The sequence below is a fragment of the Scaptodrosophila lebanonensis genome, unplaced genomic scaffold, assembly GCF_003285725.1.
Source record: "Scaptodrosophila lebanonensis strain 11010-0011.00,11010-0021.00 unplaced genomic scaffold, SlebRS2 tig00000072-arrow-pilon, whole genome shotgun sequence".
Lineage (NCBI taxonomy): Eukaryota > Metazoa > Arthropoda > Insecta > Diptera > Drosophilidae > Scaptodrosophila > Scaptodrosophila lebanonensis.
The window spans coordinates 6,761,364-6,776,289 of NW_022060558.1; the positions used below are offsets into that span (position 1 = coordinate 6,761,364).

At 39.6% G+C, this 14,926-nt stretch overlaps 2 protein-coding genes across 3 annotated transcripts in view; one reads left to right on the forward strand and one right to left on the reverse strand.

Annotated features, from left to right (window-relative positions):
- Window positions 1-781: 781 nt before the first annotated feature.
- Window positions 782-7,154, reverse strand: LOC115625253 (RE1-silencing transcription factor). 2 transcript variants are annotated; one of them, XM_030520246.1, is made up of 7 exons: window positions 7,029-7,154; window positions 5,908-6,264; window positions 5,560-5,849; window positions 5,072-5,496; window positions 4,519-4,943; window positions 3,003-3,717; window positions 782-2,747 (listed from the first exon to the last, which is right to left on the reverse strand). In XM_030520246.1, the coding sequence occupies exons 2-7, from the start codon at window positions 6,243-6,245 to the stop codon at window positions 1,080-1,082; spliced, it is 3,861 nt and encodes a 1,286-aa protein (XP_030376106.1). In that variant the 5' UTR covers window positions 6,246-6,264; window positions 7,029-7,154; the 3' UTR covers window positions 782-1,079. The 2 variants fall into 2 exon arrangements, with proteins under 2 accessions (XP_030376106.1, XP_030376107.1); XM_030520247.1 differs by lacking the exon at window positions 7,029-7,154 and having other exon boundaries at window positions 5,908-6,323.
- Window positions 7,155-12,975: 5,821 nt separating this feature from the next.
- Window positions 12,976-14,926, forward strand: part of LOC115625077 — a 55,794-nt gene continuing 53,843 nt past the window's right edge. The window contains exon 1 of the mRNA XM_030519966.1: window positions 12,976-13,284. The gene's annotated coding sequence lies outside the window, so the exon portion shown is untranslated. The remainder of the gene's footprint in view (window positions 13,285-14,926) is intronic.

Sequence of the window (14,926 nt, forward strand, 5' to 3'; positions counted from 1 at the left end):
ATACCTACAGGTGCCAGTTGATAGCGTTTGTTCGCAAACAAAAAATGTACCAAACCCAAGGAAAAAACATACATATTAACGTTAAATTTTAACGGTTAAAATTGATTTAGTTCAGATTCTTAACTTTTGTCTCAACCACGAGATTCTTTTAAAATACAAGTAGAATAACTCCCCACACAGAAAAGAAAGATTAGGCTAAAATTTATATGTATGTACATACTTACATATGTATGTATGTAATGTATGAACATATATGTAGTACATATACATATACGTATGATGAGACGAATCCAAATTGCAATGTGGGTCCATCTGTTTCATTACTTATGTATTTCTTCCAGTTATAGAGCTACTAGAGCTTCTTTACATCGAAGCTTCTGTTTGACGGACACACAACTTTTTTAAACATTTGTATGTACATAAATATGTAGTAAGTATACAAGTATAGCTGTTATAAACAAATGGAGAAAAAGGCGTCACAGCAAATTGTGATCCAAAAATGACCAAATCCATACAAATTAAAATGTATATTCTAACATGGTTTTAAAGATCACTGATCTAAAGAGTCGACGGTTTTCGATATGCAGCGATCTGTTGGCATATTTCGACAGCTTAACCATTGCAGCCCTTTTTTGATTCTTAATTACAAAAAATAAACGTTATCTACAATATTTATTTAACAATTTATTTCAGCGTACGTATTCATGGAAACAAGTGTTAAGGTATAAAAACATAGGCCTTACAACAAATCACTTCTCATATCCAATTTAGTTAAGCACAATGATACAAGAACAGTGCATGCACATATCTTCTATTGTTTAAGTAATTCAATTTACAATTGAAAATACATCAAAATGTACAAAATTGTTCCAAAAATATAGTGTCCCATAGGACCAACTTGAGGGAAAGATTTACCGTGAAACTTAAATAAACTTAAAAACTAATTTATAGTAAAGCATATATGAAGTTGATCTCCTCGGATATCAAGCAACAGACTCTAAATAACATAACTGATTCAGGACACACTTCATAATAGCAGAACGGTCTGATCAGGGAATTACAAAAATCCCCGGCTAGGCCTATATATGAATGTGCACATGTTCCAACAGCTGGGCTCGATCGTAGAATATTGCCGAACACATCTCACACTCGAAAGTTCGTGCCTTGCGCTCCGGTTTACTCGTGGCTGCCGCCTTGGCCGCTGCATCAGCTGCATCCGCAGCTGAAACGACCTCGGAAATGGAGAAGAAACCCGAGCTGACATCGGCAGTGTTAGAGCTGGCAGGTACATTCACATTGAACGAGTCCACGTAGCCAAGATATGACTGGGTGGTCGAGCTGTTGGTATCATTGACTTTGGCAGTCATAGCTGACGGTGAGGTCGTTTTGGGTTTCTTAGATTTCGAGGCAGGTGCGTTTTTGCTGGCACTGAGTCGCTTCATGGACACTTTTGAGTTATTTTGCTGCATACTCTCTGGCAGATATTTGTTATTGGTAGTTTGTGACTGTCTCTGGTGGCGTGTGGTCCTTGCGGACGAAGCGGGAGGGCCTGTTGAGGCTGTGACTCGTTGTTGACTCTCGACCATTTCGCGCAGATCCGGTGATGTAGGCTCAATTTTGATTAAATTCTGCTCCTCATCCGGTAAAAATTGTGGCGTCGTAGATGACTCGCTAATGAAGCGTAGGCGCGCATTGCGATCAGACTTAAGAGGGGAGCGCAGAATCTCCTCCAGATCGTTGACAATGCTTGGATTAAACTTTTCGTATGCCTTCTCACGAAGCGTCGCGTCTAGCAACAGGTGTGTGTCATCGTACATGAGCTGCACACGCTGTTGCTGCTCCTGCTCCTGTTTAATGTGCAGCGGACTAGAGCTTATCTGATTAGGTGGCTGTGTGGCGGGTGAAATGATCTCATAATCATCGACCATGGTCGAAGAACTAGCACGTGTTGCAGAGGCACTGGTCTGAACCGGACTGTTGGTTTCGGTGCGCGTCACGTACATTTTCCCGCGCGTTTTTTTTGATCCACTGACAGTCTCCGTCGACGGCTGCACACGCGATTTCTCGGTATGTATCATTCGAGGTCGTGTTGTCGGGGCTGCACCCTTTGCTGCCTTGGCCAGTTTCTTGCGGCTACTGCGACTGTTAGAGCTGCCACCAGTATGACTATTGTTTTTGGCTTCCAACGCAGACGCCGTAGTCGACATGCTAAGTGCCTGTGGCTCCGTATTCACATTATGCTTGACGTTACGCCGCGTTTTTACCACGCTGGCAGGCGTTTCCACAGGCAGCGCCGTGTCATTTACTACCACCAGCGAGTCAATCTGAAAGAGGGTTTTGTAAGCATCATCACTAGGATGTCCACTTCCATGCATAAACTTTTCCTCCCATAGTCTGTCCGAAGTGCTGCTGGTTGAGTCATAGCGTGGCTTTTCTACATTCGATTTTGCCACCGTCTGTGCGCCCTGCGCACTTGCTTCAGACTTGGTACTAGCTGACGTATTGCTCCCATTGGCCATTGATTTTTTGACACCTTCAACTGCGCCCCTTTTGCGCTTATCTTTTCCAGTCCCTTTTTTGGTTGGTTCCGATATTTCAAACAAATCTTCCACATTGTCTACATCAAAGTCACCGATGTCAATGTCGCTACCGTAATCGTCGCATTCGGGGTCCTTTGGTTTGGCGCACAAGTGCGCAATCTCGTGCGGCTGCAGCTTCCGCCGGCGCTTGTATTTCCGTGGTCCGGTCTAAAAAAAAGGACATTTTATCAGATAGAAAACAAAGATCGTGAACTAAAATAAATGCGATCAATCCCATGTTGATTACATGTTTGTTATGGATGTTTTACGTGGAAGCTCCACACAGTACGGATAACAAAATGAAAATTGTGAATCTAAATGCATTTCGGGTTGGTATGAAAATAGCCTATCGGGTCGCACTGGAGCGGACAATAAGTCTACAACCAGAAAACCATGTGCAATTAGTTTTTGTTTTCTACTTACTACAGGTTGCCGTTGCTTGGCCGTGTTTGTGTCGCTGTGCTGTATAAGATGTTGTATTAGATCATTGGAGGAAGTCAAATCCGCTTCGCAAACCGTGCAGTGGTAAGTGCCACGTTCCACATCTAATCCCGAGTGATGGGAGCGTATGTGTTCGCGAAGAACGACGCGCTGGTTGAAGGCACGAGGGCACACGGAGCAGGCGTAAGGCTTTTCGCCGGTGTGAATGCGCTCATGTTTGCGGAGAGTCCCGCCATCAGCGAAGGCCTTCCAGCAGTAGCGACAGCCGTAGGGTCTTTCGCCCGTGTGGATGCGAACATGGATTTGCTGCGAGCTGCGCGAGCCAAATGTTTTTCCGCACTCATGGCATGGAAACAGTTTTCCTGGAGATGTGGTGCTGTGTGAGTGGCGATGATTGGAGAGCGATCGGCCGTCGGGAAACTCTTCCTGGCACACCTCACATACCACTGACTTGTCGCGATGTGACGCCATATGACGCTTCAGGCGAGCCTTGTTATGGAAATTTTTGCCACATTTAGAGCACGAATGGCATTTCTCGCGAGAATGGTCCCAAGCGTGTTTGATAAGTGCCTTTCGGTCTCGACATTCCTTACCGCACAGTACACAGGAGTTTGGTTTTAATTCGTGAGGATGGCGTGTGTGTAAATGCCGCTTGATGGCCTGCTCCTCATAGAAACTGATGCCACAGAGGACGCACCTGCAATGTTGCCGTAATTATGAATAGTCTATGGTAATGTACAACTGATTTAAGTATTGTGGCAAACTTAAGTTTTCATATTTATCATGGTTGCCTCATAAAATCAATAATACATAGTGTAGCCCTTTTGCTGATTTCGCTAAGAAAAATAAAAGCTAAAACAAATGTAGAAGCTGAAGTCGGATGTCCCGACTTTGTCATTCTACACGTGTAGAAACTTCAAAAATGAAAAATGTAATAAAATTTTAATATTACACAAATTTTGTTTACATTATACCACCTTGGGTATTCGAACGCAAGTAAAGGGTGTATAAGTGCACATTTACATAAGAATGTGTCTATGTGGAAACTCATTATACGGACACATAAGCACTAACAAGATGGAAGTACCAAATTTGAGTTCTAAATTCCAGGAATTACGGAAGTTATGGAAAATCATCAATAGTGAGGGAGTGGGGAGGTAGATCAGATAAAAGACCCATTTGTCCTCTGCTTAGGAGGATACAAAGTTCAGTTATTATAGCTCTTATATTTTACCGAGATCCTTGCGTTCATACGGACAGACAGGCGGACATGGCAATATCGACTCGTCTTGTCTTTCTGATCAATAATATATATGTTCTTTAGGGGATCTTCCATGCCTCCTTCTGTGTACAGGATGTAAACACTCAAATTAGGAAAAAATACTTATATGTATATAATTTTCAATCATTATGTTTTTTGATTAAATAATTACATTACATATAAGCCCTGAATGTGAAGATTTTATTTACCAATTATTTTATATATTCGACAACTTACTTGAAAGGCGGAAAGCGCGCATGAATCTCGGCGTGAGCTAACAACTCCAGAGCGCTGGGAAAGGATTTGCCGCATGTGCTGCAGCAATGCTCCCCATCTTTAGCAAGCTCATGACCAATACCAGTCGTGCCTGACGTTGGTTCTACATGAGCACCAGCTCTAGCTGTAGCCAATTTCTCGTGCTGCTTAGTATGACGGCGAAGCAGATCTTGTCGGTGGAAGCAGATGCCACATTCATTGCAGTAGAAGTCCCCGTAGAGTTGTTCTGGCTCGGAGTCAGAGGCACTGTCTCCACTCGAGGTGGGGTCATATTCAGAGTTGCTTTCCTCAAACTGATGCGACTTCTGATGCTCTTGCAGGCTGTTATTATCCCAAAACATTTCCTGACATTTGTTGCACTCAAAAGGGGAGTCCACACGATGGTTCTGTGGACAAGGAAATAGAATTAGTTCGATGTTTAAGCTTTACATTGCGGTTTATGCACTCTTATGATGCACCAAGCGCTTAAACCCATTAATAACACTTGCAACATTACATAATTTACATGGTTTACCTTTACGTGAGAGACCAGCGCCTTCTCCCGTGCAAATGCCAACCCACATTGCTGGCATACGAAGGGTTTACTCTCGTCCAGCACGGGGAAACGAGGTTGTGGCTGCTGCACAGGCTGGGCCACATGCGCTAAATCCAAGCTCGAAATAACCGACTGCTGCTCTTGCTGACTCTCAATGTATTCGAGCTCCGCTAACGCCGGCTTTTCTGCAATCACAATGTATTCCTCCTTCGGCTTGAGTCGACTAATACGACCACGCGTTGCTGCCGGGACAACGACAGCGCTTAGAGAGGTGTTTGATTCATGAGGATAAGACGTCTGATCCGCAGTTTGAATGGTACTACTGGGCACAGGATCCGGACAAGGCGACCAATCTTGGTCATAGTAATGATCGTCAATGGATCTGCGATGCGGCTCAAATTTAACTGCAACTCACAACGTAACTAGATAAATATTAAACGTTCTTGCACTAAACGGATCTATCGTACCTGTTGCTTCCTGCATTGCTGCATCCGCCGCATCCTGAGCCTCGGCGTGCGCTTTAAAATGACTAATGAGCTCTGCACGGCGCGAGAAACGAGCACCACACAATTTACACAGGTGAGGACGATCGTTTTGATGTGCCAGCATATGGTTGTTAAGGCTGGCCTTTTTGCGAAATCGTCGACTGCAGAAGTCACATGGGTACGGGCGCAATGCTGTATATTCATCCTGTTCCATGTCAAGCAGCTCCTGCGAGCTGCTATTGCCTGCAATTTGCTCCGCTGCTATCTCCACGCTATAAGAGCGAGCCTTCTGTGACTTACATCTCTCTGCTAATATATTCGGTTACTCACCGCTCCGCCCCCTGATGTTGCACCCAGTCATCCGTGATGACTTCTTCGGTGACCACTTGAGCGTCATCGTCAAACGAGTCGGCGTATGCATCGGCACTGCCGTCAGCCCTAACAAGCACAGTGGCACCCCCGTTCTCATTAGCAGCTATAATCTCGCTCAGCTGTCCATCACGCATAAAGATCAGGTTTTCTGCCGCCATGTGATCGAGGGCTTGTTCTGTTGGATTACCGTTAATAAGGTACGCAGCTGCGTCCCCGACATCGTTCTCCGCAACGTCTGACTCCACAGATGCGTGGTGCTGTATCCATTGCATGCCGCCATAGCCCTGATTGTTCATAACTCAACTGCCGTGTACACTGTAAAAATGTTATACCGAAGTTGTTCAAATACTGGCAATAGCAAACAGCACAAGCCTAGCATAAGCAACAATTGGGACGGGCAATCACAAGCACACATGTGCTCAAACAAATTATAGAAGAAGTGCAAACGAGCCGGGAGAGACATAAGTGAGTGCTGCCAGACATTTGATTAGTTGCAAGTATTAAGAATTAAGGCAAGAAAAATACCGAAAAAAGCACTCAGTTAAACATCTTACTTTAAATTTTGGAATGCATTGATAATTTGTTTTGAAAAACATATGTAATAATTAAAGCCACTAAAGAAGTAGCTGCAAATTGTTAAACAAAATGCCCGCATCTGGCAGCACACAAATACACTTTCCAGTTCCTACAACTAGCCATCTCGCTCGGACGTTTGCAAAGGCCAATACTCGCGTTCAGCATACAATCATGGCGGAACGGCCGTCGTCTCTTATAAGAATTGTTCCAACTGTTTATAAATCAATTTGGACAAATGAGGTTAAGTCTGCATTTTTCCAGCCCCAGCCAATTAGCGGCAATTCTGTTATTAAATTGCACATAGTTTAGATCGCGTAATTCGATATGACAACCGTACGCACACCTCAGTGGCACCTGACTCCCTCACTCGATTACATCACACACGCCCCGTTTATTTCACTATAAAATTCTAAGGGAAAGTAATTTATGTTACTTTTGGTGCCCCGAATTTGAGGTTAAACTGGTGTGATACAGGTGTAAAAGTTTCTATGGCAAAAATTTACCTTGATTTCGATTTTACACTGGTTGCATGCTTTAACGCGGCTGTTTCTAAATGCAGTAAAATACACGCAAAATGCGAACGAGAATGACAGAATTGGTGCAAAGCCACCATCGTTCCGACGACTGCAGATGGTGCTGCCACTATTTTAAATGCTGCCACACTGTCGAAAAGAGTAATTGAAGGCGATACAAGTAATTACAATACTTTTCATTTTATTATGGACACAATATAAATATTCCCTTTTTTTATTATTTTATTATACAGTCGACTGTCGTTAATTCGAAGCTGGAGGGACTCTTAAAATATTACGAATTATCGAGTCTTCAAAATATCAAATGGTTCAAAATATATGAGAGAAAATAAATAAAACTTCGAATTATTAAGTGTTGATCAATTATTATTTATTAACTGCTATACTATAATAATGTCAAAAGAGTAACAGTAACTGAGTGATAACTAAGCAAACCAATTCGTGCGAAGTGTGTCAAATAGCCAAACTAATCATAACAAAAACAGTTACCGGGACGAATCTTGAGCGGGACCGTTAGATGCGCAGAAGTCGATTTTTCGGTCTGCTTGGCGTTATGAAGTGCGGCGCGACGGGCGGGACTAACTCCTGTACGTTGATACAAGTTTGAACTTGTCGCAAAATGTACTTACAATCCTTCCGCCTTTTCTCTATGGAACTTTGAATTGTCGAGTGTTGGACGCCGATGAGTTCGAATTAAGGCGTCGTTTTGTTATATAGCAATGATTTCTTAGTTCTAATTACCAAGTGCACATGCCTGTCATTTCTCTGAATTGGAAAATTCTGAATACCAGGTTTGGTTATTCCAGCTTTTATACTCACTCATATTCATGCGTTCATAGAGAAGACATAGAAGACAATATGGATATTCCTTTAAATTAATGTATTTCAATCAATTGTCATCAGCTTTTAATGCATAATAAGAATACATTGAAATAAAAATCAGTTTAAGAAATCTGCCTGTCAACCGAATTCCATACCCTGTACCCAAAGGGTACAAAGGTATATTAGTTTTGTGCGAGTGTACATGTAACACACAGAAGGAGGCGTGGCAGACCCCACAAAGTCTATATATTCTTGATCAGGATGACATGCCGAGTCGATATAGCCATGTCCGTCTGTCTGTCTGTCCGTCTGTCTGTGTGAACGCAAGGATTTCAGAAAGTATAAGAGCTAGAATAACTTAACTTGGTATACAGATTCTCCTGAGCCCGAGAAAGGACGAGTTTGTTCATTTTTCCCGATGCATCCCACCACTCATCCCCTATTCAAGATTTTCTATAGCTCCCGTAATTCCTGGAATTTTAAAATAAAATTTGGTAGACACATCCATTTAGTAATTATATATCCGTATACCAAGTTTCATTATGATAGGTTGACCGGAAGTTATAGCCATATAACCATGCCCAATGCACACATACATACATATGTACAAGTACACAAACACGCATAGACACGATTCTGATGTAAATGGAAATGTATGTATGCATGTATGGAATATTTTATATTTAATTTAGTTAATTAATTTAATTAATTAATTAATTAAATTAATTAATTAATTAAATTAATTAATTAATTAAATTTAATTAATTTATTTTTTTTGTGGGGTGGTACAGGGTATTTAAGAGTTGAGTCTGCTCGACTTTAGCATTCCTTTCTTGTTTATTTTTGATATTATATAAGATTAAATGTTTTAAAATTTAAATTAAACTAGTATATCCTTTTAAGGGAACGGTAGCTTTTACATCAGAAAAAAGAAACACGAGCATGATATTTCTCTGAATTGGAAGATTCTGAACCAAACCTGGTATTTGGTTATTACAGCTTTTATGCTTGCTGAGATTCACACAGACGATCGAATCGTCTTGTCACACTGATCAAGAATATATATTAACCAATTTTTTTTTTTTTATTTTTGATATGTTCCAAGATTAAATGTTTTAAAATTTAAATAAAACTAGTATATCTTTTACCTTTTGGGTACAGGGTATAACAATAAGGAATCGCATGCTTTTGCATCAGAAAAAAAATTGGAAGATTCTGAACCCGATTTGATTATTCCAGGTTTTATGCTTGCTGTGATTCACACAGACGATCGAATCGTCTTGTCACACTGATCAGGAAAATATGTTTTTGGTGTTCTGCCGCGCTTCCTTATGTTTGATAATATTCTCCCTTCCGCCACTTTAAAATTTCGCCAATTTCGTACAATGCCCCTCTTGTTTTTATGTAATATCTATTATTGGTATTATTCACATATTCAATATTTTGCACGAAATTCAGAATTTTATTCCGTTCCTCTTGTGTTTGCAATCTGCCTAATAATTGCGATTATCTCACACATTCTCTTACATACAAGTATGTTCATTCAGTGGCCATAAATATTAATTAAAATAGTCTGTACTCCTGTACGGACCGCAGCCATTTTTTCTTGCGCAGATTATATTGATTGAGGACACTTCCGATCACACTCCTTATGCTGCCTTCTAGAGATCTTCTCGTAGTTGTTGCCACGGTCGTCGTAGTTGTTGCAGCAAAGCACTCTGCATTTGTCGGGCTTATTGTACAATTCACACAGCTTGGGTCCAGGGGGGCAACATCACACGTTACGGCCGAGACTCCAGTTCTAGTTAGATAGCAGAAAATTGTGATAATCAGGAAAATATAAATTTCTTTGGTTGCCATTTAAACCCCGTAAACTTCAGGAAATGGTTCCTTTGCGACTGCGTAAAAAACCCAATACTTCACACTTTATAGCGGAAAGAAACAATCTTAGCCGTATTCAAATAGCCAAAACTTAAATTTATTCAGGTGGTATTCTTGTTGTCAATGTGTGTATGTGTCTGCCCTCAGCATATAATATGAATAAGTGTGTTGGTACATACATATGTATGTACATATTTATCTATATATATACATATATATAGATATCTATGAAGGCATTTAACTTTGTACCTCTCCGATACTCTGGTTGAATTGTGTAGAATATGAAAAATAAGGTATATTTTTACATAACACTTCGTATTTATGTAGCCCTAAAAAAAAGGTAGCAAGTCATCATCTGGTCCGAAGCCGATTGTTATTAACAAGAAAGGAATGCTAAAGTCGAGCAGGCTCAACTCTTAAATACCCTGTACCAGCCCACAAAAAAGATATTAAATTAATTAATTTAATTAATTAACTAAATTAATTTAATTAATTAACTAAATTAAATATAAAATATTCCATGCATGCATACATACATTTACATTTACATCAGAATCATGCCTATGCGTGTTTGTGTACTTGTACTTATGTATGTATGTGTGCATTGGGCCCGGTTATATGGCTATAACTTTCTTTCCGATCATTCTTTCATAATGAAACATGGTATACGGATACATAATAACTAACCTAATGTGACTACCAAATTTTATTTCTAAATTCCAAGAATTACAGGAGTTATAGAAAACCGTTAATAGGGGGGGAGTGGGGGGGGGGGGGGTGGATCAGAAAAAATTATCAAACTCGTCCTTTCTCGGGCTCAGGAGAATCTGTATACCAAGTTTGGTTATTCTAGCTCTTATACTTTCTGAGATCCTTGCGTTCAATCAGACGACAGACAGACGGACAGACGGAAAGACAGACGGACATGGCTATATCGACTCGGCTTGTCATGCTGATCAAGAATATATATATTTGTGGGGTCTACCAAGCCTCCTTCAGTGTGTTCCATGTGCACTCGCACAAAACGAATATACCCTTGTACCCTTTGGGTACAGGGTATAATTACCACTAACCATACGACATATGTACATACATACAAGTATATATGTTGTATGATTACATATGACATTACATACCCTATCCCCAAAACAAAAAGAGATAACCTTCTTCGTAATAGGAAAGTAAGGACGGACTTAGGCTTGTTTAGCTTCTATTTTATTTTATTTTATTTTATTTCGTAGAAGTAAAGATGGGAAAATTTTTTCTTTTAAAACGTTGATGTAGCAGGGGTGAGAGATACGCTTAGTTGCAATGGATTCCATATGGTATTCGTAGCCTTCGTTGTTTTGACAGAAGGTAAAATTAGGGTACAGAATCAGCTGTAGTGGTGAGCATTGAATTTGGCACCATAATCCTACTTTCGGAGAGCTCCAAGTCAGTTTTGAAGCCAGGGTTGCAGGAATAAGGAATATGTATATATCTTCTTTGAAGGTCTGAAACGCTTCCTGAGTGGAGAAATAGGCGTTATTACTTCCTTGAATAATATCAAATCAACATATTTAATACTTCAGCAATTCTCTAATGTTAACAAATAAAACACAACGTAAGTGGCATTTATTACCATTTGGTTAAAGTAGATCTAAGTGGTTTGGTTTTCATGCATCTATCATAAATATTTTCTTTTAGCAAAAGAGCAAGGCAGTCCGGGAACAACATTGCACAGGGCGGACTCGTATGGGAGTAAGCGACTAAAATAGTTAAAGTGGAGCTATCGTACTGAAATTTTTGACATAGGCTTATCTTTGTAGTAAGATGGCAATGTATCAAAATCGTCAAGATCGGACAACTATATCACATATAGTTCTCACATAACTGACCGATTTAGAATAAATTCTTCCTACATACTATATATAGTTTTTTGTGTTTTATCCAAATTGAACATTTTGGTTTGTATCCATTTAAGGAGGTTTTACGTCAGTTGACCAAATTGCATCCAGAGAGCACCTATATATCATATAGCACACATCCTGGTAATTAATAATAAAGCCGTATGATATTTTATTGTAGTATGAAGTTTAATATGATATATTATACATCATTCTGACGGGCCAACATCTTTATTTGTTGGTCGACATTTTTGTATGTCCTTATTTCTCGATTCAGCAGCTTCCTCAGTCAACTCGCTGATCAACACGAAAGCATTTCATGTCAGGAATATGTAAATGTGCGAATGTCTTAAATTTACAGCGTTTCTCAATATTGTGTATATCATAGGGTTTTGCTTTGCATATCGTATATAGCCCATTGAAAAGCACCTATACGAAAAATTGAAACTAATAAAAGATAAAACTATAAACATAAAATACTTATATGAAATGCAGAACGGGAGCGAAGACGAGAATCACAGAACAACACAATTCGAAAAAACCAAACTCAAGCTGATTCCTTTTGTTATTTAATCTATTATTATTATACTATAAAGAATAATATGAGCATCGGAATCACAACTAAAAGATTAAGGGAAAGTAGAAACAGTAAACAAAACACGCTCACAAAAGGTCATTTAAGATTTTGTCTTGTATGTATTTGGCGATACAAAGTGTTATAAAGTAAAAATCATAGTTAATACCTGATTGAATACTATCCATATTCTTAAAAAGTTATTTCAACTTGTATTGGTTAACTTTGTAACTTTTAATTTTGGCGTCACTTTAATACAAAACACAAGGCGCTGAATTGCGATTGTTTCAAAAATACAATTTATTTTTGAGATGATCGATATGCCTCAAAGTGTAAAATTTTGATTTCGTTATTTTTATTTTTGTCGTATGGATTATTAAAATAATAGCTATAGTTTTACTTTCGCCACTAAGTTTCTCACCTCGTCAATATGTTTTATGAGCTAATATTAATAATAATAAAAATGTTAAAAAAAGTGATTGAAGAGTCAATCGCGCACGACTGCGGCATTCCATTCTTGTTACAATTGCGCTAAAGCTTTCATATTCGTACAAGCAATTGCTCTCGTTCTCTTTAGTTGGCATTTCTCTTAGCATTCAAATAAATAAGAGCGCATTCAAATGACGACACTCGCTTTGAAAATGTTCGCCCAAAGCGCGCCAAACTTTTTTCACCCGCCTCCATACTGTATGTATATTGGCCGCTGGCTTGCTCTGCTTTTATTTTATTGCCTGTGCATGCTGAGGCGGTCGGCGATCAAGCGGCTATTTGAATTTACGTGTTGGAAGCGAAGTAAGCAGTTTGCCGTGAAACGGTTTGGTGGCCGAAATGCGCGTTTCGAACGTGGAAAAGGCAGGAAAAGTGTTTTACGACCGATTAAATACATTTTCGATAACAAGTGCTTGAATTGTGCGTTTTAATTTCCAAAAGTGAAGAAAACCAGCAAAAGTCAAGGAAAAAGATAATTACGCATATAAGGACTTCAAAAAGAATCAAATTGAGCGAAGCGCCCTCTGGCCATGACTTTTAGCACTTTCAAATAGCGTCCGTTGCTGTTTATCCAGTAAGTTTGAGATGCAAGGCTAAAAATAAATTGGCGCAGTCGCCAAGATGTAGGCAAGGCGAACAGAAAGCAAATAAGTAACCGCCATCCTTTGACAGCGGCTACGACATAAAGTGTCAAACTGTCGATCATCATCAAGGCGAAATACATATGCAAAAAGCGTGTCCCCAATGCTAAGAGGCATTTTTGCTGCTACTCATTTATGCAACACTTCACTCAGAGTCGTCGACAGGAACAACACGCCGGGGTGGGAATTCAGTTCTTGACTTTCCTTATAACAAGCCCAGTCCATGCACAAATAGTATATATTATTATATTACATACATATAGTACTTGCATGTATGAAATGTTATATTGAAAATGTTCGAAGTTTTAAGTGTATTCGGGTCTCTTCTAAACCCAGTGCTCTGGGGACTCCCCCCGCTTTACAGCCCCTCTCTACGAGCCCGTCGCCGTAAACTCTCTCTTACCGCTGACGTCGCCAGCGTCGCGTCTTTAATCTCAACTCTTATCTTGCGGGACTACGCGTTTTGCATGCCTCGCTGCTAGATTTTGATCTTCTGAGGTTCTGTGGAATGCGTTTAATATGGATTGCTTGTTTTCTTTGCATTTCTTGGGCTTCTGTCTTTTGTTGTGAGATTCTCTCGTTTGTTTTTACAACGCAAAACACTTGTTGAGAGTGTGTCTCTGTTCGCTTGTGAGTGTGAGTAGGGAAGAATTCAAACTAAGCGCAAACTTTAATTAATATTCAGCGCACTCCTCTACTCAAAACTCAAACAATGTTGTTTTTGTTAGGGATCGCGTTTTGGATCTTGTTTCGTACGCATTCTGTATTGATTTGAGTTGTGCGAATGCATAGCGCGCAGCACGATTGTTTGTGGCGGCATGCCCCGTGTTGCAACACAAATTGCTGTGCAAAAATTTTGAAAAAATAAATTTATTGAAAATGTGAGGGGTATTCCATTAAATCTTTTAAATTTTCCGTAGTTTAATCGATTACATATCTAATCCAGTTGGCTGAAAGACGAAAGTGAACAAATAATACAAGTATAGAATAAATGATTAAACGAGAAGAAACTTACTCGTATGAAATAGTATGTATTATAAGGTGGCAGCATTATTTTCTACACATACATTGGTATGATCGTGTTTGCGAAGTTATTATTAATGTTTTTGCATGGGCTTGTGTTTCTTTTTTTTTGTGTAGATTTGAACAAAAGTGGCCAAAAGCCCTAAAAAACTTTAAAATATTTTTTAAATTTATATTACACCGTGTGGCTATGTACAGTGCAGAGTCGATGCTGTTGCTGAAACAGAGATTACATTTATGGCTTAAACATTTTGAACAAGGGGAGAAGCTATAGTCAGGTGTCCCGACTTTGAAATACTGCGTACATATGTATGTCTGTATGTGTAGGATTATTATAGAAATTTAAAAAAATTAAGAAAATTAAAAAAAACGAAATTTTAAATATGTATTACAATAAATTTTGTTGATCGATTACTCGTTTTCGAATTCATGTAACTCACATTTACTATACATAGGAATTGTGTCTATGTGAGTCCTGTGCCTGTGTGAGCGTGTGTGCAGTACGGAGATGCGCTACCAGCAACAACAACAACAGCTGCGGGCAGAGCTTGA

Excerpts from the sequence above, each read along its gene's own strand:
- LOC115625253 (XM_030520246.1), bottom strand. The coding sequence starts at position 6,245 with ATGAACAATCAGGGCTATGGCGGCATGCAATGGATACAGCACCACGCA. Across the intron at positions 5,850-5,907 it reads CAACATCAGGGGGCGGAGCG|CGTGGAGATAGCAGCGGAGC; the intron begins GTGAGTAACCGA and ends TCGCTCTTATAG. Across the intron at positions 5,497-5,559 it reads AGCAATGCAGGAAGCAACAG|TTAAATTTGAGCCGCATCGC; the intron begins GTACGATAGATC and ends TGTGAGTTGCAG.